The 27,583-nt window shown below is 41.9% G+C and overlaps 1 protein-coding gene across 1 annotated transcript in view; it reads left to right on the top strand.

Moving 5' to 3' along the window:
• Positions 1-1,005: 1,005 nt before the first annotated feature.
• Positions 1,006-27,583, top strand: part of gabra3 (gamma-aminobutyric acid type A receptor subunit alpha3) — a 50,087-nt gene continuing 23,509 nt past the window's right edge. The window contains exons 1-3 of the mRNA XM_030101311.1: positions 1,006-1,031; positions 6,984-7,105; positions 12,121-12,188. Of these exons, the coding sequence (XP_029957171.1) occupies positions 1,006-1,031; positions 6,984-7,105; positions 12,121-12,188 (216 nt within the window). The remainder of the gene's footprint in view (positions 1,032-6,983; positions 7,106-12,120; positions 12,189-27,583) is intronic.

Genomic DNA, 27,583 nt, shown 5'->3' with positions numbered 1-27,583 from the left:
ACACACCCACATGGCTCCTTTCACCAAACGTAATTAAACCTCCTCTCAGGATGAAGTTGAGTAGAACTGAACTCCATGTCACAGCAAACCATTTTCACAGCAGACAGATCGGATACTTTTGCAGAGATTGATGAAATTTGTACTCGGTGTTAAAACGCAGTCCTGCGGATCGGACGCACGCCGGATCTCACACCCTTCCCTTGTTCAGATGGCTCAAAGAAAACCACAGAAGACAGACGAAGAGTCGATGAATGCAGGACCGATTGCGACTATGCACAGGGAGAACATGCAAACCACAAACAAAAAGACTCCCCTGAGCCCATTAATACACTACAGTGTTGACTCTTGATAAACACTCTATGCAGGACTGTCCAGAAGACAAACGGCAATTCGTTGAAGACCGATGGGAGATGATGGGGTCATTTACAGATATGCGGTGAAGTTACATCAGGCGCAAAGGTTCGCCAAGAGCAGCGCAAGTGTTTTTGCCAGTTTGAGAGTCGCACAGCTGTGTTTTCTCCCTCGCTGCGCTCATGCTGTTCACATCATGAACACACTCGTGCCCATGGCTTTCAAAATGAGGTGTGGCCAAAAACACATCGGTGGCTCACTGATATCGTGAGGAAACAGAAAGTGATGCTGTCAGTGGCGTCAACTTCAAGTTATATTATAGATATTTTATATAAATATTATATAATGTGTTATATAAGTTATCAGCATGATGCAAGCTATGATTTGACTTGATATTGACCTGGAAAGAAAACCAGCGGTATCATATGTAGCTATTATCAAATGTACATAGATTAAAAACAGGTGAATTACACACATGTTGATAGGTTGACATCTATCTGACCATCTTTAGAGGTTGTTTTGGACAATCGGATCACAGTCTGCCATCAAAGTATCGCGGAAGCATGACACAATGGGACTGCAACACATTTAAAATGCCAGGGTTTGAGTTGAGTCATCGTTGCAATAAAAAACATTGTGAATCCCATGTGTACCATGGCAGGACCCCGGAACAGCAGTAGGTACACATTTGCATAAACGCCTGTTGTAAAAAATGTGTCTATAGAAGCTATAAAAAGTGCAAGCTGTCCCACACAAACAGGCACAACAGAACCCAGCTGTACATTTTGCCCTTTCTCTTTGCAGTCGGGATGGAAAGTGTTGTGTGAAATCGAAGCACTGGAGCAAAAAACAGAAACTTTTTTTTTTTTTTTTTTGTGGTTTTCATGTGATGACGAATCTTCACCCTTTGCTGCTCAACAGTATTCCAGCCTGGCCTCATACAGCATTGGTAAATATCACTAATCCCTGTGATCAAATACCCACAATTCACTTTAAACCATCAAACTTCAACTTCTGAGCTGCCTCACAGAAAAATACAACTCGACAGCCTGGCGCTGATTAATAATGAACATTATTTATATCCGATCCCATGACTGATGATAAATATTTAATAAAAAGGTAGCTATGTCAGAGTTACGATCATACGAGATGGTGACAGTGGTGTGCTCTGGGAAACCGGAGATGTGTGTCTCTCTGTATATTCAGTATTCATCTTATGCAAGTGCTCCTGTAGGCGCCATTCTCGAAAACATCCCGTATTCCAGTGGAAAAAAAAAAAAAAAGACTTTTGGGTGTGTTGGTTCTGATGTATGTGCCGGTGCTGAGGCGGTGTGACTAATGGAGGCGATGGAGAGGACAAAGGATTTTAAACTCACAGTTGGCACGACGAGAAAACTTGTGTGTTTAAACAAAAATGGTGTCAAATTCAGAGCGAATGTCCCACTTCTTTGTTCTCATCTGTGAGTTTTAACAGCTGGCTGCTACTGCGAGGGGTTGCAGTGCGTTTGTGTGTGTGTGTGTGTGTGTGTGTGTGTGTGTGTGTGTGTGTGTGTGTGCGCGCGCGTTCAGTAGAACACACAGATGCGACACACCACGCAAATCCTTTGTTTTTTTCTGAAGAGGGTATTTCAGTGGAAAGCAGACGTTGCTAGAATGGTTTCTTGGGGACTAAAGGTTTCTCATTAATTTTTGAATTTCCACTGGTGCAGTCACAGAGGCCACAGAGGCTTTTTTTGGGGTTGATATACGATTCAGGTTAAGTGAATATTACCTATTGCAGTTAAACTCCTTTCGAAAGCGTTTTGTTTTTGGTTTTTTTTGGTGCATTTGATCCTCCTCAAACACATGAGCCTGTCAATTTTTGATGAGGTGTTTGAATGAAAATCCAAGAATATCAGGTATATTTCTTTCAGATATTCATGAGTACATTCTTGCTCTCTCACAAATCAACGTTTTCTTAAGCCAGAGTTTAATTATACAGTAAGGGACCCATTTGACAAGCAGAATATATCAAACTGTGCCCCACTGAGCTCGTGAGCTCGGTGTTAAAAGGCTCTGTCTCACTGGAGTGCCCTTTGGAGTTATTCATTCTGATATCGGCCATCATGTGGCTAATCACTGGACTTTCTTCTTGAAGTTGGAATTGTTATGGTTCTAGTTCTATTAGAATGGTAAATACCACAGCAATTTATCTTATTTGAGTCAACTGAATAGTAAAGTTTTATTTCACTGAATTTCCTGACATTAGCTTGACTCAGTAACTCTGCATCCATTAGAGCAGTGGTGTCAAACATAAGGCCCGTGGGCCTACACGAATCCATAAGAGGCTCCGATGTGGCCAAACCACCTGGCAAATTGTAAAAGTTACTAAGAAAACAGACATTTTTGAACAAATTTCTTGAGAGTCGCAGACAAAACACAACACTGAGAAAAAGGCTGCGATGAAACATAGGAGCTAACTAGCATTAGCCTCCAAGCCGTGCTGTCAGGGTGAGGTTGTAAAAACATGTATAATACAACAGTTATAGACATTCCAGTGTATTTTACACAACACAATGACATTAAAATTTTCTTTAAGTTGAGATTATAGTTATTTTCAGTTGTAATTGTTAGGTTTTGTGAAAATATACACTTTCGTCATTTATATTCTTCAGCACAACAAAGACATTGTAGTTTGAATTCAAAGGTTATTATCACAACAGTTTGCCTGTGCACTAAAGATGAAACTGATTTGTATGTAACCCCTGAACTAAAATGTGTTTGACACCCCTGGTTTAGAACTTTGCATATTCATAAGCTATAAGTATAAATTTATCTATAATTCAAGATTAGCTTGAAACTAAAAATCTCGCTCAACTCTCATACATGCCTCCTCCACTTCCTCCACTATACTGAGATCAAATAGCACTCATATGTTTTTCAAAGCCAAGTAAAGCTTCAATACATGTTTTTTTTTTTATTAACAATCTCGCGTTTCGTGTTGCTTCTTCATAACAAAAACCTACACTGTCGAATGCTTTTTATGTGGAGCAGTAAAAGAACTTCAGGTGAATAAAAACTCACTGGACAAGAGACGGTCGGCTCTGAACACTTATATGAAAACAACTGCATCTCAGTCATTGAGACACACTGTGTAATATTGGATAACACGCATGCCTCATTTCCTGTGAATTCCTCATGTGTGTCATGTAAATTTAATCGAGAGGTACAGTGGAGCAGTGATTACTCTCTGTTGCGTCGGGTTTTTTTTTTTGGTGTGCGGTGGAGCAGTGGTTGGAGCTCCTGGCTTTAGGGGCTTTACTGTGGATGCCTGGGTTTTCTACGGCTCTTATAGTTTCGCCTCATAGTCCTGGAACATACGGGTGCATGATAATAACTGGCATGAATGTGAAAGTGTGTGAATGCATTTCCCTTTTCTTGGCTGGATTTGATTTAGACTCTCACGCCATTTATTTGAATAAAGCAGTAAAGAAGATAGGTGGATGAATGTGTTTGAAGAGGCATCTGTCTTTGATTCAGCTCCGTGAAAAACTGGTGCAACATTGAGGACAGCTGGGAAAGGCTCCAGCTTTCCACCTCGACTTGGATAAAGCAGGTAGCAACAAGGGGAGATATGGGTGAAAATATTAAAAATGCATGTTTGGATGAAGCGGGTATACAGCAGAGGTTGGGGAATAATTTTCTGAAGGAGCCTCATGGAAAAGCAAGGAGTGAACTGAAATTCTGAGCCACAACTTCTGCTCAAGCCTGGTCAATGTGAATATATTAGTAGTTTGACTCTATTAAGAAACTTATCTTCATAATTATGGACTTAATAAGCAAGTCATATTCTAGCGTCTCCGTATTGGAAACAAGAAGTTACATTTTTGGTAGATTGACTCATTGAGGTGATAAAGACGGATTGTTTCAGTGATCTGTGGATCTTTTTTTTTTTTTTGTTGCATATTTTCCATTGAACTGTATTGTCCGTGCTTCTAGTGTGTTAAACTGAAAGCTTCCGTCCATCAGCCCAAGCAATGCAGTCTCGTCTAATTCTTGCATCACATTTAATAACCTGCTACTGTCTTTAGCTGCTTTTCACTCAGCGGTTTTTGTGCATCGGTATTGTCACGTCGACTAGAAAGGAGGGCAAAGACTCAGCTTGCTGTGCTGGAACAGTGCAGCTGAATCAAACACAGTGACTCCGAATGTATCGTGTTTGTGTGTTTTCCATTCAGAAAAGATTCACGTTGGCGGCGTCCATTGTTGCTACCGTCTATCTGGTCCTGCATGTGCAGAAGAACTATTGACTTCAGCTGTGGTGCACATGAACATTAGCAGCATTTCAGAAAAAATGCAATTTTCAAATTTTCCAAAAATTGCATTTTCTGATTCCAAGTGGACCCATAAAAAGCAAAGAATTTTAATTAGATTAACATGATCAAGCCTCACCTCATAATAAATGTTTTATATTACATAGCTTTTCTAGGATAATACTCCAGCTCTGTCAAGTCCCGTTTTTACATTTCCTTTTGTCTTTTTTGTCTGTCTGATGATTGTAAGTCACACACAGTAAAAGATGAATAAATGCAGTAAACTGGAAGTAAGAAAAACCAAAACCACTGTATTGCAAGCATCCTATATAATAGCATTCATTAGATCCATAATCTCTGTCTCCTCACGAACCAGAGGTCCATATTCCGTCTGTGTGCCAGGTCTGGTCCGGAGGCTGAATAAATGGAAGCTGTGCTGACCTTAAAAAATATCAAAATGGGTTTGATTCCACCAAAAGTTGTGGAAAACTAATTTCCTTTTCCCCAACAAATGCTCCCTCTACATTCATTGTTATCACAAGTAGCCATCTAGATAAACAATCCAGCTTTTTGTGCAATAAAAATAACAGTTTATATAGTGGGAACGCTTCACTGAGTACTTCGTAAAGTGTTACTGGTGGACTTTACGCTTTTCATCTTCCCTACAAAAAAAATATATAAATATATATATATAATATATCTCTGTTTTCTTTGTTTTCTTTAGGCTTCGCAAATCTTTATGTCCTGTCTGTTGTGCACCACAGAGGCTATTACAGCACAGGGGCAGTCATCACAGGAAGCACGAGGGAGCCCTGATGCTTAATTGATATTTATTTATTGCCCACATACAGTATGCCCTCATAATAGCCACTTAGCCAGATTGGAGTCATTTGCCCACATGCTTCACTTTTATGGTGCTTTTTTTTTTTTCTGCTTCAGCATGCAGGAACATCATTCTGAACTCCCAAACACCCCATGCTGATAATAATTACAATTTTATGCATCTGACGTTGTGACCTTCACCCTGCAAAGTGTTTTAATGGATTCGGCTGCAGCCCAGGTGGACTCTTATCTGGAGTTGTTATTATTGGGCGCATTAAGTCGGAGAAAGCCCCTCTAATAGCAGAGACAGATTTGCTGCTCAGAGTGTCAGATTCCCTTTTGATCTGCATTCGGTGAGAAAAACTCGGGTTTCTCTTGAAGCCCTAAATTCCTTAAAGCTGCATCCTGAGTGTGCAGCGCCGAGCCCGTGCTTGCGATAGTGCGGCGGGACGCCGAGCAATGGCTGACGGGGATTACTCGCATATTATAGGTCAGTTCCTCGGGGGATTTTAGTTTAATTAAAGACGGTACTCATTAACTCATCAGTGTTCCACCTACAGTATAGTGGCCTTTTCATCTCACCACAATATTGTTCTGTAGGGGATTGTGGGATATGTAAACTAACAAGCAGCGGTTGACAGCATTGGAGGAATTTTCCCAACAAAATGCTGCTCAGGACTTCCTTTTCTTGGTGTAAATCATTACAACTTATTTCTGTAAATATGGAGATGCTAGCTTGTGCAAACAGCGACAGAAAAACAAACACAGCCCAACGATTTTATTCAAATATTGATCGAAGCCGGAGGCTGGTTGCTGACGTTCCAGTTTCTCAGAGAGAGAAATATCAAACATGTGCTGTGATGAAATCCGACCAGAAGGAACACATAAGATTTACAGATTGGCCTCTAAAAATATAATCGCAGTTGTAATTTTAATTCCAAAAATTGAATAGTAAAACATGTTTTGTTTTGTTTATATAATAATTTTGGCTTCAATGATTTTTTTTTCTAACAAAATAAGGCACAAGGTCTCCTTTCTAGGACATAAATCATCACCACAAGTTATTCTTGTAAATATAGAGATTTCAGCTCGTACAAACAGTGAAACAAAACAAACCCCACCAAAAGATATTATTCAAATATTGATTGAAGCCCGAGGCTGGTCGCTGACATTCCAGTTTCTCAGAGAGAGAAATACCAAACATGTAATGAATCAAAAGATCAGATTCAGAGAGGAGGCTTTAAAGTTGCAGTCTTGATTATAAAAAATGAATCCCATTCCATTATAGAAAACTGCTTCTGCTCTATTAAAAAAAAAATAATAAACCTGTAAATATCAGCTTTGCAGTTGCTGACAGAAACAAGCAGCATGCTTCCCCAACACCAGCATGAAGGCACTTCAGTCTCGGAGTCTCAGTGGTCCACTTACAGAACAAAACATCAACGTTTCTCTTACATTTTATGTCTTTTCTATTTTCTGACTCCACCTCGCTCCCCCCCGCCCCGTTTCTCCCCGCAGGGCAGTCGTTACGCACAGAGAGCCGCTGCCCGATGATGGGAGAGACAATATCACCATTTTCACCCGGATCCTTGACAGGCTGCTGGACGGATATGACAACAGGCTACGTCCCGGGCTCGGAGGTAAGCGGCGGCGTGTGTTGTAGATATAACCACAAACACCCACGCAGCGAAAGAGTGCGGCGTCAAGTGGGAGATACACACAGATAAAGTGAAAGATGGGAATGTGGGTCAGGTGTATCACAGTATCATATATTTATTTATATTACAGTATCACACGCCTTTATATCTTTTAGCTACAATAAAGATTGTATCAGAAAACCTTGTTTACTTCTTTGAAAATGCTGCAGTGAAGGAGGAGAACACTTAAAATTCAGTGTAATTGCTCTGCACAGCTCGACTCTAAATTGCGATTTTGTAGAGATTTTTAGATGGTTCCTGATTTGATAGATTAGGCTTGTATTTTCTTTTCTTGGTGGAATGTAGAAGTTTTTAGAGTTACTTTCAGCGTGCACATTGATTTAGCTTGCTTATCAGCAGTATTTGCAGCAGCAGCCTCTGACATCCGGCTTACAGAGGTACTTTCGAGCCTTTTGCACTCTCCTCGAGTCTCAGGCTGCACGCAGGATAACTACAGGTAGACTCATCTTTAAATATCAAGGGAAATTAATAGTTTGCCTCATTTGTTCTCATAGATACTTTCTTGTAATTAAGTGTAAACAGCTGTGAGCCCCTTCTTTCTGGTTGTGCCTGTATAGTTGTATCTGATGGGAGCTTTCACACCTGTTATGGACAAACATGCAATCAATCCACAATGCTTCCCTCGTGGACGTATCTGAGCCTTTTTAGCCCCAAATTGCAGCAGGTGCAGACTCGCCAGCCGGAGTAAAGGCGCCCTCACTGTGCATAAGAAAATGCATTTCTTTTATCTGTTACAATTAATAAAAACAGGCTCTGTATTCAAGGCACATGAACTCTCTACTTTTAAGTAATTTGCGACCCAGCACTGCAAAAAGCTTCGCAAGCCGGTGCACATTCACACATCAATCACACCAACGCTGCTCTGCGAGGTCCTCGCCAGTCATCAGAAGCAACCTGGTGTTCAGGGTCTTGCATAAAACTGCGTCCACAAATGCACACGCGGGGGCAGGCACCGGACTTGTGATCAACCTACTCAACCGACTGCACCAAAGCCAAACAAATACAGACTGAAAGCTGAAAGCCGCAGCTCATAGGACAGAAACTGACAGAACTTTATTAGGCTTCAGATTACAGGATGCTGCATTTCAATAAAGATGTTTCAGAAAGGGTGAAGAGACAGTGACCGTACAACGAGCACAATTTCAGCACAATGCTTGGCCCTGCTGAAAATGAATCAAACTTTAATGAGCATTACTTCTTGGAAATAATATTAGCCACCAGACTGCTAAATATTTAATTATATTTTTTTAATTGTGTGTGTGTTTTTTAATCAGATTGAGCCAGAAAATCAGCTTTAAGCCATGACCGGGCACAGTGAGGCACAACAGCTGGTGCAGATGATGGACCGGCGCTGGGATCAGTGACGTCAGGTCACTTTGTTGCAGCACCGTTATAGGAATGTGGCTTCCCTTGGGTGAAATCCGTTGTTCAATCATGCCCAAATGGCAAATAAGCACATATGTCAGTGGAAATCCTTCTAATTGTTGCCGTTCCATCCAAATATTCGCCCCCCCCCCAGGACAAAAATGCGGCATAACAGCAAGCCCACACGCTCAAACGGGCTTTGCCATTTCTCAGCCAGCCAGCCGGAAGTGGCCATTTCTGCTCTGCTGCGTGCCGTTAGAGCCACGAGCGTCTCCACCGGGCTGAAGACCCACCAGGCCGGACGACTGGGTCTGTGTGGCAGAGACCAGGAAGAGCAGCAGTGTGCGGGCTGTTAGTGTCATATCCCCCCCCGCCCCCCGCCCCGCGAGGGCAAGAGGGCTGCAGCACTGAGGTCTCCCAGCTATGAGGTTCTGCATGCAGTGGCGGAGAGCTCCGGGTTCTGGATGTTTTTTTATCTCCACTAAAGCAAACAGTAACAAAGCCACAAGAACAGGAAGAACACAAATTGTTTTAATTGGCTGAAATAAGACTCTCCCTTCATAAGCCACTCGAGGGTTTTTTGTGACCATAAACTCAGCCCAGGGTCGACGTTCTGCTGATTTTGTTTCATTAAACTGAGCTTCCAATGAAGTTGTGGTCCCGTCTTTAATTTTCCAGATTTGAGATGCAGGTGACCGCATTACATAATCCTTCTTTTTTTCTTTTTTTTTTTTATTGTTAAGAAAAATGAGACAATAAAATGGCTTGTTAATGATTTTAAAGGTGCATTGAGGAGTTTTTCAACTTTAAAAATACTTATTTTCCACCATAAATATCCTACACATTTTTAATGATGTGTACAATGTGCCCTGACATATTCATTACAAGTACCTCTAACAGCGCTAAATTGTCACTTGAAAGTTGCAGTGCCGGTCCGGCACCAGAATTTTTTTTTTTGGGAGAATTTGAAAGGAATGACGTAACACGCGCTCCCACTGACCTGATTTCCTTAAGTTTCGCTTTGTCCGCCATTACTCCACCAGATGCTTAGTGAGCAACAACTGAGCAGGATCTTCCAGAAAGTAAGAAAAGACTGGCTTCTAGCACTGCCACAGCTCCACACAGACTCCACCAGGTAAAAGAAACTTAAATTTTACTCGAGAGCTACTAAAAGAGCGAGGAAGGAGTTCCTCTCTTCCGTGCACGCAAGCCACAGGCATGACTTTTTCACTAAGCTGCATTGCGCCCAAGACCTGCAGGGGGCGCTGTTTCGCATAAAACGTGCAAACTCCTTAGTGCACCTTTAAGTGTAGATTTGCACAGACTTACCAGATTGATAACCGCGCTAAAACAGGGTTGTCAAATATAAGTCCCATGGGAGTGTCCAATCTCGCCTGTCAAACCACCAAGCAAACTAAAAAAATTCAAATAAACCTTTTTTTTTTTCTTTACACATTTCTTAAGAGTTTTTGAGGTTTTGGACACAGCACAAAACTGAGGGGGAGTATGTTTAGAGAAGTACAGGAGAAGGTTTTTTACTGGATTTTTCACCTGAAGGTTTCATTAAAATTGGCTTCATGTTGAGACTGTAGACATTTTCGGTTGGAATTGTGTGGTTTTGTGAAAATGTAGACATTTTCATCTTGCACACAAGAAGATCCAGTTAAAGTTGACAGATTATGACACTATTTTACTGTTCAGGTCCACCGAAGATGAGATTGGGTTGTTTGTGGCCCCTGAATTCAATGTGTCTGACAACGCAGGTCTAAAACTGGTCTAAACAGAGCCTTAAGTTTTAATTATTCCTTTCATCAGGATTTGTATGATTTTATTCCATATGTTTTAGAATACATTAATTTCACTTGAAGCATCGAGGTGGATTTGTCCGCCTGCTGCATCAGAGTCCACAGCCTCTACCTGCTGGAACGAGGCTACCAATCTTCTTCCTGTTGGACGAGCGCTCGCCTCGCTGCTCCTTTTCAGAAACAGTCATGTGGGACCATCTCAGACACGCAGACTGGATAGAAAGTGAAAAATGCCATTTCATTTTATTTCCAGCAGCATCTATTAGCTCTGCCCCACGCTCTGGTGCATTGTTGTAAACAGAAACGGGGCAACTCATTCTGTTCCCCTGCCTACGTCTGCCATGCAAACTGCTGACTCCGTGTTGTGATAATCGCGTATTTGTGAGCGCTATTTGCGTCGCAGGAATGATTAATGTGGAAGTGGATCTCCTCTCTCAGGGGGACCTTTTGCCAAAGGATTAGAGACTTCACCTGTGGGTGGTCTCTTTAGATCTGGGACACAGTTAGAGCCCAGGATCTATTCACTTTTGGAGAAAAGCCTCATCACTCTCTCGTTGTTGCTCCACTGGGAGCAGGTATTTGTCTCGCCGCTGGCCCAAGAGCCTGCTTTACACATTTGCCCCAGAGGAGCTGATTCAGCTCACACTGAAGAGGGCAAATTCTGATCTGTCACGACTTTCATATCATGCCCCACTTAATGCTTTATTCTAATCGTTTGTGAAGTGTTTGGAAACGGTCCTTCCATGTCACGTCATTAATACCTTCATTTAATGTGTTGACTAGCTCTGTGTGTAATGATCAGTCTGATCACTGCTCCAGCTTCTGCTATCATCTATAAATCATGATGACGGAGCAAAAGCAATTACAGAGTTTGCATTGTAATGTATTGTGCAATGATACATGTAATTAGAATAAAAAAATACACTGGGCCCAGGAATACGCGCAGCCTTGTGAGAGTCACGCCAGAGCCACACAACAATAAACGCCATCATGTCTAATGTGATTATCAAGAACAAGGCACCAACATGTGCCGATTATTTAGATAAAATATACAAGCACAGCCCCATGTGTTAAAGCTGTATTTTATTCCTGGGCCAGTAATCCCTCAGGGGTTGATAAATGATTTTGGGGCAGGCTAACTCAAATTATTTTGGGTCAAAGGGGAAGCCTTTTCTCTAAAGATACAGACTTGGGCTTGACCCAAAGCAGATTTTATGCTGTAGTGGACAAAAGTAGCTTGAGCCAAACAAATGGTAGTTTTACTGACCGAAAAACTATCAAGAAGCATCTGTGGAGTCGCTCGCAGCAACATTTTGCTTCTGAATCAAGGCTGAAAAAAGGGGCCTCGTGGGACATATCCTGGGGAGCGCCATAACTAGTGCTGTCTGACGCCGCTCGGGTCCACATTTTAGGAAATGTCTAATACTGTCGGTCCAGCTTTCTGTTCCTGAACCTGCAGTCTCTGGCACAACAACAAGGACATGGATTTGACAAAGTGATGCACAAAGGCGGCTTGAATCCACCTATTAAGCTGCCGGGACTGCCGCGAATTCTTCACAGGCGACGTGCGCATTCTTGGTTCTTCCTCAGTTTGAAATGTCTCGCTAACTCTTGATTACTGTGGAGGTTTTATTTGTGAAGCGGCTTAGTTGAAAGCCAACAGGCGGACTTCCTCGTCATGCACACAAACAATCAGCTTAACAAAAGGCCTTCGTCTCCTGACTCGCACCGTAATGTCGCCGACTCATTGTTGTCTCTTTTCCCCAGAAAGTGTGACAGAAGTGAGGACAAACATCTACGTGACGAGTTTCGGGCCGGTGTCAGACACAGACATGGTGAGTAACACTCATCAGATCCCAGCAGCCTTTCATCGCTTCACAGCGTTGCCGTTAGACCATTTAAATCGGCGAGTATCTCTGCAGAATTGCGCATGATTTATGTTACGGCTTTTTCTTGTGTAATGATGCAGCAACATTTGCCCTCAAGCCTTTAACATAATTTTACATGTAGGAGGTGAATAATTAGAACGAGCACATTATGAAAACAAACAGAAAGAGTAGAATAACCCACCAAGCAACTAACCAAAAGTAAACCTTTCTTCTCATGTTTTCACGCCGTGGGAGGCAGCAGACCGACGCACTGAAGCTCTTTAAAAACAATATTCCTGTTGTGCTCAAAGAAAACCACTTTACGCTCCACCTGTCCACCTGATGTTGCTTCTGCACTGTTCCTTATACATGATTTTGACACTGGTGAGCCTTGTAATTTATTTTTCATTACGACTTTTGTGCTGCTTTAATGCGTCTCGCGCCTCAGCTACTCCAGAATAATCCAGTCTTTCAGTAATGTGAAGTGCGTCAACCTTTGGGAGAGACATTGTCGAGAAAAAAAAAAACCAAAAAAAAAAAAAAAAACTAAAAGAAATCTCATGATGTTGTCTGTGTCATCGAATACCAAAATCTAGGTTGGGCAGTTTGAGTTCAAGATGAGACGGATTTGAAAAAAGAAGACATGACTAATGTGACTCGCCGCCGATGGCCATGCAGGTCGGCATGCATCATGTTTTAGCTGCTCGAACATCCAAAAAAGGAGAACAAATAGAGGAAAATACAACATTTCTGTCCTGACATTACATCATATCCACTCATTTGGACTGCGTTGCTCCCACTCAACACGCTCTCTTGTCATCAGCACTATTTTTGGTTAATTTCCTTCACAAGCCCTGGATGACCTCCTTTAAACAGCAGCTGCCGGAGACGCTTTGTGCTCCATCTTAGGACCTTATGCGGCATTTGACATATTTGATCATGCAGCTCTAATTGACCGCTGTGAGCTCTGGGTGGTTTTCCTCCTCGCTCAGCACAGAGTCGGCTCGACAGCTTGTATGACGTGGCAAGATTAGTTGCGTTTGGAAAAACTTTGGAGCGCCGGGGTCTCAGCGGAGAGCTGCTTCACCCTGAGCGACGGCGCCGCTCTCCGCTTCTCAGGAGCGGCTCAAGGTTACAGCTGTCAGACTCCAACTGCGCATGATTCAATGGGCGATCTCTTGAGGATCTCGCGCTCTCACGTGAGGTCAGTTACAGTGGACGGTGGAAAATGTATTCCTGCATCGCTGATGCGCTGTTGGCCAGGCAAACCAGCAGTCTGAGGTGTTTTAAAGCTACGCAGACGTTGCAGGCGTCGCGCAAAAGTTAGCCGTAGTTTTAAATTATCGAGAAAATACATCATGCATATTGACGACATGTAAATTCAAGGGCTTAGAGGAGATTCATCATTCACTGCAGCTGCAGCTCGGGGTGATGTGTGGTCGACTGAGAGTATTTCCACAGTCCCGAGACGCAGAATTCAATCTGTGTTTATGCTTTCTGCTGGATGTGATTCATATGTTACTGAAGCAAAGCTCCGCTCAAGCCCAGCTCTGCATATTTAAACTAGTGGTGGCACTAGATTGAAAAATAATCACCTAACTAATTAGGAGCTTGGTAATTAATCCCAATTAATGGCATTTTAAATGTCTCTATTCGATAGAAGATGCAACATCTTTTAATTAAACTCATTTTGGTAGATGAGTGAATCATTACATAGATTTATTTAAATGTACTCATCAAAATCATGTTTAAAAAACACATAAGGCTTCAGTGCTATAAAGTGGGAAAAAGATCTGATCTGATGTGTCTGTTAAAAGGCACAAACCATCTGTTTTTTTTTTTTTTGTAACATGTTTCAGTTTCAGCTCAAGGTGCTGTGTCTGCAACAGATCCCTGTTTTCACTCCTCTGCCACAGAGAACGCTCAGATGAGTTCGGTAGAGACGAAGCACTTCAGTGGTCAGTGTTTATCCACCAGCATTTGCCTTCTTGTTATCCATTTCTGCCTCAGCTGCCAGGCTGTGGTCAGGAAGAAACCCTGGAGGAAGAAGTTATCCAGGAATGCCAGGTCCCTTCAGCCAACTCAGAAGTCCGGGAGCAAAACTCACAACTTGTTATGAGACACAAGGAACCGTGGTGTTTATTTGGAAGAGCGAGCAGCTGAAACGGTCCATTTGTTGGCCTTTATTAGTTCAGGAATTCAAAACTAATGGTGCCACCAAGAGGCATCTTTCGATTATTCCTGTTTCGACAAAGTATTTGAATCAAACAGAGCAATCATAAACACGAATAATGCAAAAATGTAATTTGATTTATTGCCTTTGAAAATTAGCCCCTGGCGGTGTAGACTAATTGGTAATTTTCACCAACACAACTCGCCAGACATTGTAAATGACAAAATTGTTGACAATTAAGTGTTTTGTAGCTGTAAAAACAGCCATTTCCTTCAGGAGTAAATTGAAACTGCAAATTTTTGACTTTTATTCATGTGAACAAATTTGCACATAAATACCAGTTTCCAATTAGATTTAGCAAAGTAACTTAAAATTACGATCGTCGTCGCCACTGGACTGCGGTTTCTGTCTGTTGCCGCATGCGGTGTGCAGTCTCTTTCAAGCCCCTCCCTTTCCAGCGTTTCATGAAAATGAAAATCCTTTGGTGGACTTCCACCTTCCAGAGATCATCCCTGCCATTGTGAAGATGGAATACGTGAAGCAAAGTATGTTGGGCTCGCTTTGTGAGCGAGCGTTGGCTCTCATACTTTATTACAATAGACAGTGCTTTATCTTTTCCAGCACATATCACCTTTGGGGTCTCTCGGAGCTCAATTTTAGATCCAATCCTTTATTCTCTTCGCATGCTCTGCTTGGCAGCAACATGAATCAACGGAAAACAGCATGGGACACAGAAGCCCACTTGTTGTAACGTTTCGGTCAGAGCCACAGTTAGCGAGGTCAGCCAGGGTGTATTTTGTCTCCTGTCAGAGGCAAAGCACCTGCTGTCTGAACACACTCGCATCTTCTGCCTTTAATCAATGACTAAAGTAGCAGCCGGGGCCGCCTGGCTCCTCCCAGACATGAGAAAAAAACATCAGCATATTGCATTTTTCAAATTTCTGCATTTGCTCGTCAGTTTCAGATCATTACCCAGGCAGGGCTCATTCTGGCCCCGGGCTGCATTCAGCTTCGCTGCTTACAAACTCTCATGGAGGCTGCACAAAGGCTTCAAATGTTTCCTTTCAAGATTCTCCACAGTCGAGCCTCAAAAGATCATCAAGCTCGGCCATCGGAAGACTTCACACCACAGAAAAGGCATCAATAGTCTGTAAACACATGCAATACAGTCCCAGTAAATACTGTATTTGTTTTTATTCACCACCTCACCTTATTTTGTTCCTGCTGTCAGTATATGAATCAAAGCTAGAGTCTGTAACAAATAATATAACAATAATTTTAAAGCATTCTTAATGTAATAAAATAGATTGATGCAAACTGGACAAAACCTGCAACAACAACAACAAAAAAAAGATGCAAGAAATGCAGCCCTATTTATATAGGATGACAGTATTGGCAAGTTTTTACATCATGGCCTTTATTTCATTAAAAAAAGCCAACATTATTACATTATTGACAGGTATTATGGTTTTGGCCATTATTACATTATTGATTGACACGGTCCAACAGGTTTAAATATAATGATCAACGAGAGGGTTTACACTTTATTGTATTTCTTAAAAGATTTCAATATCTAATTAACACTTAACACTACTATCTACTTACAGCTAACTTCCCAAAGAGGTTGAAGTTGTTGCCGATTCCTCGGACAGGACCGCATGAATAAAACGCTGGGAAGAGATCAATCCTCTGTTCCCTCAAGAGTGAGCGAAAAGACGAGGCCAAACATTATACAGTACAGCGAACAAATGTGGACGGCGGGCACGACTAAATAAGTAGGTCTCCAGTCTGAACTCCCATAATGAGCAGTATGAATTGCTGACACTGGTGGCCACATCCAGAAGAGGAGGTTGCCTCTGAGGGTGAGTGGGTTGCTCGGCGTGGGGAAAGCTGCACCATGTTTATAGATGAGGCTGAAACGTGACGTGCTGGAGGTCATTTTCGTGGTCCTGTTCCTGGGATCTGGTGGCTCAGAGGGTTGGAGGGTTTCAGGGCGAGCCAGTTTTCTGGATGAGGACAGCTTGTGAGTGTGGAGCACTGCAGTAAACAGTTTGTGGGGAAACTCGAGTGCGGACCACTTTTCTAGGTCAGTTAAAGAGAGAACATGGCTAATCCTGGAGGTACGGTGAGGTGGAAACAAGCTTCAGAATTTCCTTGATGTGTTCACCAAAGGAAACTTTTGTTTTGAAGACAATACACCAGAGTTCAGCTGATTAATTGGAGGCAGCTATGTAGTGATTAAAACAAAGAGGGAAACTGGCCGTGCACTGCTGAGGGACATAAAAACATCTTTTAACTCAGTTTATATCTTGTTATCAGGCACTACTTTTTTTTCGTCAAAACTTGTTTCCTTTAATGAAGCTCTTTATTAAGCCCTGTTAACTGGTGCTCCACCTCCAGAGCAATAAACTTCAGCGCCTGCAGATTTTGATGCAATGCGGGAATTTGAACCCACAGTAACCTCTGAGAGTCAAATGAGCGCCGGCCGTCACACTCTTAGCGAGACGCATCGACGTTTTTGTCAGCGTACAAATGAAGGCGATGAAGTCCTCACTGGTCTTGAGGCTCGAAGGCTCTCAAGCAGTAAGAGACAATCGAACTATTATGTTAAATGAGACGTTCATGGGTTACAATTTGGTGGAAGAAGAAGCGTCATTATCATTTGGTAATGTTCTTAAGCTAGTGCCAATAGAGTGTAGATCAGTCTTTAAGAAGGGCTTGTCGTTATCATAATAAGTTTCATAAAGATTAAAAGATTCGGTTCATTTTTCTTAACTTCAACATGAAGAAAAATGTCATTAACGTATAAAATGGTGGACCGATTTACTATTTGTGCCTCAGCTTTTTCTGAAATGACTTTTGCACAGTCCTAAGGTGTACATTTAGAATATGTGTAGATCTGTTGCTACTGTATATTATCATGACTGGAAACACACACTGTTAGAATAATACACGCAGTTGCATTTCCATTGCATTTGTTTTTTATTCATTTTTTTACCATCATTACAAGAATGTTTTTTCATCCAAACCTTTGGTTTGCTCATTTTTTCCTGTGACGTTTCGTGATTTCAGCACTTATCTTGGCAATTATGAAGTCAAAGGCAGAGTTTCTGGGAAAAATAGTCACTTGTAAAGCTTTGTTCAAATCCTTAAAGTAAATGTACAGACATTTCTTTAGATCAGTGTTTTTGTTGGCCCGAAGCACTACATGAGAGTTGAAGTCATTAGGCTTAACCCTCTGGGACTGTAGCAAACTTCTTGGCGAACCATCCAATGTTTATTGAGATGTTTTAGGGAGGATCACAGTGTCCAACTGACAGATCCCGCCGTCCCAAGAGTCCTGCTGCTGGCATGGCTAAAAATGTCGAGCTCAAATACTTTAGGACAGCTAAAACTGAGATGTTCCTAGACAGAGCACACTCTCTACCCTGGGCATTTCATATTTTATGTTGTGTGCATCCAGTGGTCCAATTACCCATCGCTGTAATATCAAGTGTCCCAGAAATGTCTGCTTCTCGCTCACCCTCAGGGCCACTCGTTCAGTCTTCACCCGGACCCCAATACGCCACATCTGCCATTAGCATCTCACATCGCGACAGGAGGGAGGCTAACTGCATAATCGGCATGAAACCTTAATATCAGGCCAGTAACATGAAACGTTGTTTGGAGTTTTGCCCGACTACAGAAAAAAAATCTCGGAAGTTAGTCACAACAAAAGCCAGAATATGGGTTACAAGCTTGATGTTGATCTCTGGTAAGTGGCTGGATGTGTTTCTTAACCTCAAGTCTTCCCCTTCTCATCGCCTCTGTTGTGTGTGCGCGCGTGTGTGTGTGTGTGTGTGTTATTTTTTTTTAGTTCCATCTCCCTCTTTTCTTCCATGGAGTCCCATCTTATTCACATGCATGCAGCGCCACAGCACATGTACCTGCTTCATGGTGGGATTTGACAAGCCTCTGCTGATGAAATGGGAAGCGATTTCAGTTGTCACATGTGCTGCGCTGCAGCTCTCTTTGACAAAGACATCAGATCTCACCAGGGCTGGAGGATTTCAGGGGGGGCTAAGCATTCCTCTGATACCTGAGATTTTCAGCGCATATCCGCACGCTTAAAATTCAGGGAGCACTGACGTCAAAATGTATCATCAGTTCAAGGTCTGGACAGAAGAGGTGGATGTTTCTGCTCCTAAAATTTGAAGGTGAACTCCTGGATTCTTTATTAATCATGATGCCCTTGTTCAAAGACATGCAAGCCCAATTAAACCCTCCTTTTCAGAGAACATGCAGAATTTAAATTTGTTTTCTCTGAAGCTTTCAGGAAAAATGTACTCTTAAAATAGAACTTTTTTTTTATGGTCGTTTTTGTGCAGGTCAGTGTGTTCTCTAGCGTCACCGGGTGATTCATGTGCAGAGTTGGAAAGACTTGAGGGAAAAAAAGAGCAGGCGCAGTCTTCATGCACCCAATCACCCAAGATTTTCTTGTAAAAATGACAGCCTAACGTGATGGCACTTTAACATTTCAGTGCTCTGCAATCATTTGGCAATCACAGGACGTGGGGCTTTGATTAGAAGTATTGACCTCTTTTTAACATGTTTATAAGCAGACTTCATAGATTTTTCAACCTCTCAAGGACAATTTCGGATATACTTGAGGCGTGTATTGAATATACTTGAATGTGTATTTTCAATACCTGTTTCTTGTCTCATATCATTTCAAATAGCTGAAAAGACATTAAAAAAAAAAACTTCCCGTTTGATCATGAAAAATTTGACTGGAAATGAAAAAAAGTTACAAGATTGTGAATACAAAGAAACAAAAATACATTTTCAGAGGAGGGGTTGGGGTGAGGCCAGCCCAAAACTTGGCTAGGCTAGGTATGAAATGCGATTACCCCTAATTTCAATTTTTAATGTGAAACGACAGATTTTATTTTCAAAAAGAAGCTCTTAAGACTCGATACTTGGTTGAGCATGAATGTAAACTGATTAAATAGCGTGTGCTTGTTCGAGCCCACATTCTGCCGACTTGATGAGTCCCTCTCAGTGAACTTCTTCACGACTGTCAGTATCAGCTGCTTGTAAACATGCTGTATTCACACAGCTGCACAATTTAGATCTTTTCACAGCGATTCAGCATGTGGATTTAGAAAATTAACACTTCAGATAGTAGCAGTAGTGGTGAAATTGTATTTCACACTGTTGGGGGTTCAGCTTTAGATTCACCACACATGTTAAATCAGCTGAATAAACTGTGGAGAGTTGTGGAAATGCAACTAAAGTCCATGACACTAGCAGGGATAATGCTAAGAAAAACTGAGTGGCTTTACAGCTGTTTTGTGTCATTGAGCTTCTTGTTCAGCAGAGAAGCACTTGCTTCTCCATTTGTGTTCACGCAGACGTCATTCAAGCGCAGTGTTTCTGTAGCATGTTTCTCTTTGTCCTGATATAAATCATTCAATGGTGAAAGTTGCAACGAACAGAGCGGCCAACAAATGGACGCTCCGATTTGGCAGAACAACAATCTGTAAACATGAATCATTAAATTTAGAATTGCTGAAACTACTTCACACTTTCGGATGAGAAATCCAGAGGTTTTGTGAGTTCCAATCCCCCAACTTGCTCCAGTGTGGCAGCCCACTGCTTCAAGCATGTGTAGTTAAGGTTAATGAAGAATAGGATCAGCTAATGTAGAGAAATCATTTCCCTGAGAGAATCAATAAAGTGTTAATTTCTTCTTTCTTTCAGACTACAGAAAACACAGGGTTTGACAGAAAAATGCAATCTTGTACAAATAAAAAAAAAGGTTTCCTTAAAGCCTTGGTTAAATGTTTAAAAGGCCTTTGTTTCATTTTAATATTTAACAAGAATCCCGATCTCTCCTGACCAAAGTACTTTTGCAACCACATGCTCATCCGCCATTCCTCATCCTCCTCAGGAAGACTGGTGTGCCATCTGAATGCAGCACTCGTCATCTGAAACGTCAGTGAAGAAAATCCGCTCATCCTTCACCATGTATACGTATTGATTGGTCGGGAATCTTTCACATGACAGGCACTGTTCGATGCTTTAATACAGGGGTGGGGAACCCTGGTCCTGGAGGGCCGCAAACCTGCATGTTTTCCATGTCTCCCTGCTTCAACACAGCTGATTGCAATGAGGCTTGTTATCTGGCTTTCTGCTGGACTTGGCCATGAATCTTGATTCGATTCAGGTGTGTTAAAGCAGGGAGACATGGAAAACATGCAGGTTTGCGGCCCTCCAGGACCAGGGTTCCCCACCCCTGCTTTAATATGTTCATTCTCTGTAATCTATCCCATTATCTCTAGCCATGTGTTTTGCCAATAAGGCTCATGTGGGGTACAGTTTCCCGTGTTCACCTCCGCATTTCTGCTTCTGAATCTACAGAACAGTAGTCGGCGCACATAGTGAACGCTTGGATGTGTTTACGCCTCAGAGCTGCAGACGCCTGTGAACTCTGAAGATAATTGGAGTTGGTATGGGATTCACAGCTCATTGCGAATCTCGCACAGGTTACGCTCTCAGCGGGGAAAGGTGAACGGCGCACAAGAAGCGGAGCGAGAGAAGATAATTGACAATGGGAGAATAAGAGGGACTTGTAATTAAGACATTCATCAAGTCTCTGACTGATCATTGCAATGCCCAGAGTGTGAAATCCACAACAGATAGGGCCACTTAATATGCTCCCCCTAAGAAATGATCTGTATCACAAACACACACCTAAACTAGGAGGATATCTTCGGCTTGCTTTGCACTGTCAAAAGCGAGACATCATGGCATATATCATGAATTCCATTTCTGCACAGTATATTGGAAAAATGGTCCCCGTGCACAATATAATATCTCGTCAGAGGCACTACATCAAACCTGTCAGGCCAGACAGCTAATCTAGATCAACAAAACAAGTGCATCAAGCCAGGGACTGAAGACAATAACTTACTGTATGCAGGAAAAAGTCCTGGACTTAACTTGTGAAGGTCTCGGTGCATTTAGACATGTCTCATCTTCATAATGTATTGAAAGGTGAATGGATTTTACTTCAGCAGAAAAATTTACCAGGAGTCTAAATGTGCTTTAAAATCATTTATGGTTTGAAGTTCACATCAGTTCACACCAAAAATAAGAAGCAAGGGTGCGAGATGGTTAAAAAAAAAGTTGGCGTCTTAGCAGAGCTGACCAAAAAGTTACAAATGGTTTTGTGTGAGAATCTGACCAAGGTTCCCTCATCAAAGACCTCGAGCATATTTGTTGGAGCAGCTTTTCACACCACAGCGGGGCGATGTTTTATAAATGATTTCACTCAATATCTGTGGGTGTTTTGAAATTTTAGGAATAGCGTTTGGTTTTAAGTCTCCACTATTGATTTCGCTCATCTTGTAGCAGTAAATCACTTTGCTCAAATGCATCACGAGCACGCTGAAGACAACCAGGGGCCTCTGGATCGTTTATTCATCTACAAGCAATTATTTTTACTCATAACCCTTTAGGCACAAGTCCACTTGGGACAAATTCACTTGAATCCTTTTTTAAAGGTGAATAGTCTGTGTGCAAAGTCCAGAGCATGATTCCAAGGTAGTTATCCTCTTTAATTATCCACTTGTTTCAGAATATGGGACTCACTCAAGAGAAGAAGGATTGTTTTGTTTTTTCCCCAACAACTTCAAACTTTGTGTGACTTTACTTTTATGTTTAAGAGAGATTCACCAGGCAGTAGTGAAAATGACAGCAGGTCAACAGAGACCATGTAACTGAAACTTGATGTCTGAACAAGAAAAACAGAACACTCTCAAACTCTCATGCACTGACTAAATATTAGACAAGTATCATATATTTCAGTTACTTGTTTATAACAAACTGAGTCCATATGTCTTCAGACTCACATTTACATTAAACCAAATGCTTCTAAAATAAAACATTACATCATTAACCTAATTCTTACTTATTAGACAAAACGTATTTGAAACAATGAGCCTTTTTTCCAACTACTATTAAAAATGTCCTCATAGCTTGGTTTTCTTTAAAAATATACAATTCACCAAATTAACAGGAACATCAAAACTACTAAAATTTATCAAACTGAACTAATCTAATCCAGTGACAGACAAGTACAGATATGCTTCAAGCCGCAGCCTGCTGACATAATTAAAACGGGACATACTAAGCAAATGTTTCGAATTTAATGATATCATTTATTCCATTTAAAGACTGCATTAATATTCCATCAGATATTAGACACAACCTTCCTGCCATTATCAGGGGCCCAGACAGAGTGTGGTTATTTAACATCTAGACCCATTTAGCCCAGTCGACCGTACATCCTACCTTAACTGCCACCTTTATCAGCTGTTTCCTATCATTTTCCTCATTTCCTTTCATTTTCATCATTTTCAGCGGTGCCATAGGCTGCTTCTCTTCCACTGCTGCTCTTCCTCTGTCACATACACATGAGCAAAGAGACATTTCTTTGTGTGTGTGTGAGACGTGGTTTTGTCGTGTTTTATAATCCTTGTTTTTATGTGTCTGTGCTCTCCCCTCCTGTGAAATGCTGCAGTGGCAATCCCACAGTCTTGACTCAGAGTGCGCAGTAATTACCTTCAACTTGAAAACATCAGAGGCTCATTTGGTTATGGCATAGAAGTGACAGCGCTTCTACATCTTTAGGGAGACATGCAAATAAACATGAATCAAAATACTCAGGAATTTGTTGCAGAGTTTTGTAATAATGGGCTCCGAGTTGTTTCCATGCAACCGCTAAGGTGACTCCACTGAACGTAACCTGATGTGACTTCTTGAGCTCACTGGCGCTGAAACAGACAAAAGCCTCACCGTGTACTTTGAGGCTTACAGTACTTGAAAGCATACTGGAAGTGCATCCAACAGGCTGAAATTGTTTTCGGTGTCTCAGGCTGAGCTCAGACTGTCAGTCAAAGCTCGGTTTGTGTGTATACCCAGCAGAGACCCTGATCCGAGTCTGAACGGCCACAAATCACACGTGTTCTGCTTATGAAGAAGCCCGTTTCAAATCCATATGTGTTTTCTCTGCGTGGACCGAGCTCCCCGCCGGACCGCTGTGCCAAGACTGACAGCTGCACAAACAATATGGCAGAGCGGAAGAACAATCTCAGCCTGTTGTCTCTTTGTTTTGATCAAACCTGTGAGCCGCTCCACATTGCCATGCAGTGAATACCAGAATCCATTTCATTGCCCCACCGCCTGTCGGGTTGTTCATGGCTACTTTGGGGCACAGGGATGTCACCGTAGCAACCGGAGAGCACAGGACCGGCAAACACACAAATTGGTCCCGATCGGACCTGATCACTCACCGTGTGAAATAAGAGTCAGTGATTCTGATCAGACAAAACTGATTTGGGCGATATCAAATCCAAAATGATGAAAAAGAAATGAAATCCATTTAAGAAGAACATTTGATTTGAAATACCTGCAGCAAAAAAAAAAAAAAAAAAAAGACAACACAGGAGGTTTTAGGGAACAGTGAAAACTATTGTTTTTATTAGAATCACATAATGGTGATTGTGTTCATCATCTCAACTTTTTAGGCAACTATTCAACCATCTGTGTATCCATCTTGGCATCATTTTAGCAATTCACGCCTATTTAGCATGTACTCATCTATCAAGCTGTGCATCCTTCCTTCCATCCATGTGTCTATTTAACCATCGACCGATCCATCTCTTTAGCCACCACGACATCTATTCATCCTTTAATCATCTATTTAGCCATGTGTCCAGTCATGGACCTGTCCATCTATCCCCATATAGCCATATATCACTCAATTTATTCAGCCACCTCATCATCTACGTAGCCATCTCACCAACTTTCCAGCAGTCCATCCATCTCGCCGCCTATCTTAAATTGAAAGCACACAGGAGGCTCGTAGCTGAGGTCTGCTGGCGGCAGCAGGTGGAAGCGGCTGAGGGAAGAACTGCAGAGTCAGTTAATAATTCTCTCTGAGCTTGTCACTTTGAGTGACCCCTCTCATGAGGCCCACCCTCATTTAATTTACTGTTAATCTAGGAATATTGATTATGGCGCCTTTAAGTCATTCATCACCTATTTAAGAGATTTTCTTTAAACTCGCTTATGTTTAGTTCTGCGCCGTTGCTCAAAAGACGCCGGGGGAATTAAGCATCTTTTGTTTTTTTTCACATTTAAATACAGATTTTAAGTGAAGACCAAAATAAAAACTATACATCTTTATAATTAGATTTTTGATGCTTCTTTCTTCCGTTCTCCAGGTTCAGCTTTTTAGTCTTTTAAACCCTTATTTTAGCAATACATTTAAAAAGATAAAGCACCTGGGACTAATTTAAATGCATACTTTTTTTTTCTGTAAATTTTACTCCCAATCCATCTCGAGACTGCTGTGGCATGTTACTTCCCTCTTTGCATTTCCCATCATGCTCTGCTTTTAAATCAAGGCGAGATGTCAAGAAATATTCTGCAGGCATACATTATGCGTGAAGAGGTGTTCAGTATTTATGTATTTGCAACGCTGCTGTTATGAATGCATTGCAGAGTGTCATTTAAATTGGAGTCGTTTGCCGCTGTAAATCTGTTCCTCTGTATGAAAAAACAGCGAGGCGTTTGAAAACTACTGTTGGGTGGACGCTGCGCTCTGTCTCCTCTGTCAAGGAGAAATCAATCACTTAGTCCCTGGAGGAACACCAGCTGGCATCGGAACCGACTGTGCCATTTGGCCTTGTGCGGAGATTGACTCTACTCTTCCTCATTCCTGTCATTCAATTTTCAAATTAATTCCTCGAGTTTAGAGGAGATTCCTGTCCAAAAAAAAAAAAAAAAAAAAACAAATAAAATGATGTTTTCACCCCAGCGGGCCCAGCCCTCTATTGTCTGGTTAATCATCGCTGGATGGTTTTACACTGATTGGGAAACAGTTTGTCATCTCATAAAGAAAATAATAGAGTACGTGAGTGTAAATGTGGTGAATAGAGATTTGAAAGGTCCTTCCAGCCAAAACAGTAAACTTTGATGCAGTGCTTGTTGTAAAGATTTGGTCAAGAGACGCAGGAGACAATTCCGGTAAATCACAGTGTGGCGTTTGTCCCGGTGTCCACATGTGGCCGGTCATCGGTCAGTGTCCTGACGGAGAATCCAACATGTGACCAGACAGAACAGAACATGATGGATGGAAAAAAATACAGGCGCCTTCGCAACAATGCTTATATACCCAGAGAAAAAGAAACTGATCAAGTTTGTGTTTGGAAGATAACTGCATCATCATACCACATTCAGGAGAAGCCTGCATTTGTGGGATGAGCAATTGAAACAAATCGCCAAAGTGTTGCACAGTGAGTTTTTTTGGAGAAATTTGGTGGATTGGAGGCGTGAACTCTATAGAAACCAGGCAATTAATTAAAATGTATTAATTGAATGAACAGCCTGGTGCTCGCCAGCCTGCTCTCACTCTTTGTGCCACCAGCATTTGTTGCAGTCATGTAGCTTCAGGGTTTCTTTTGAACTAAAAATATGAGCTTTTGTCAATTTTGACCCATCCTGTTTCAACCGGTATCCTGAGGATAAACTCAGGGCAGCTTTCAGCAAGTTTTGTTTTCAACAAGGCTGCAGGCGATATGCCGTGCTATCAGCAGGGTTTTGTTTTCAGAGGAGGTAGAAATTTTTGGGGTAATTTAAATGACTGCTCCATGCAGCTCTGCTGTAGTACTGCTGATACATATGAAAGCAAAAATTCACAACATTTTTTTGCAACAAACCACACCATAGTCTTGAAAAATAAAAATAAACTTTTTTTGCTTTGTTTATGTTAAAATCCAGGAAAGCTAAATGCTGCTGAGCGGAGATTAATGAGAAATGAGGAAGTTAACTCAATAGGCGGCGGAGAAATAAGGAATTAAATGGCTGAGCGAAATATGTGTTTGTCACATTCTTGCTTTTATCTCTCCGTAAAGCTCTCGACGGGCTTTGTTAAGAGCACCGCTGAGAGGACAGATGCAGTGTAATTGTTTTATCGTACTGTAGGCTCGCGGGCCGTCGGGAGGTCAATCACATCAATTAACACGCGTCCATTCTGCGCTGTTCAGAGGAGCCCCGTTGATGTTCTGAGTGGAAGCCGCACTCCTCCCCCGCTGAGCACGGCGGCGTCCCGCCGTTAAAGCCACTGAGAAATGACTTTATCAGGTTCCCACTCGGGAAGCGACCGGTTACAGTTCACTGGTGGCCACTCCGGCGCGCTAAAACCTTTTGAAGAGTGCTAACGAAAAGCACAAAGTGCCAATCGGAACAGAGACGTGCACAACATGCTTTTATCGATCCCCAATATTGTGCGCCGAGGTGTGAGATACAGGAAGCTTCCTCTTCCTCCCACTTTGCCCAGCCGCTGTACACAGCTGGTGAGGAGAGGCTGTTGCTAGGACACCCAGCCCCGTTGAATGAATAATGTGAAATAAATTCAGTTTGACTGGCTACTTCCTGCGTTCGCTTTGTTTGTATGTTGTTTTTCATGTGTTGGTGACAACACAAAGATTTTGTTGCAAATCTATAAAACATGAAACAGATGTGATACGTAGTTCCTGGCTTGTCGGGTCCATTTCGAGGCATGAAAGTGTTGAATATTTCCTACCGTCGTAATTACATCATGTAGAAATACATGGCTCAAAAACATAATTTTACACCAGTAAAATTTGTGCGTGCATGCATTATGTATTTTGGGGCATTTACTAAAAGAAAAATGTCCTTTTGAAAAACATGCACAGAAACGTATTAATTAAAAAAAAGTGATTATAAGTTACAACTACTGCATGATGACGAACCATCCAGCCAATATCAGAGAAACATGCCACTAAATACCATCAGTCGGGAAAATATGTTGCCTCAATGCACCAGTTCTCAACTATCGGGATCTTTGAATCGCAGTCACAGGGTTTTCTACTTTTTGGACGCCTTTTCATGCAGAATCACAGGCAAACAAACACCGTTAGCAGTTAGCCATCGGCTCCTAGCTTATAATGCTGGTCATTTCAGTGCAGCGCACTTTAGCCTGAGTAATACAACAACATTAAAAATGACTGCTGCAATTTAAAATGACTGATCGGTTTTGTTATTAATCTCACTTTAACAGGCACCGACTTTTATGTTAATTGTGTTTGTCCTGCTGCTGTGGTCCAGTCCAAACTAC

Source organism: Salarias fasciatus, chromosome 10 (assembly GCF_902148845.1).
Source record: "Salarias fasciatus chromosome 10, fSalaFa1.1, whole genome shotgun sequence".
In the NCBI taxonomy this organism is placed as follows: domain Eukaryota; kingdom Metazoa; phylum Chordata; class Actinopteri; order Blenniiformes; family Blenniidae; genus Salarias; species Salarias fasciatus.
The sequence above is the reverse complement of the archived record's forward strand: the minus strand, read 5'-3'. Positions and strand labels throughout refer to the sequence as shown.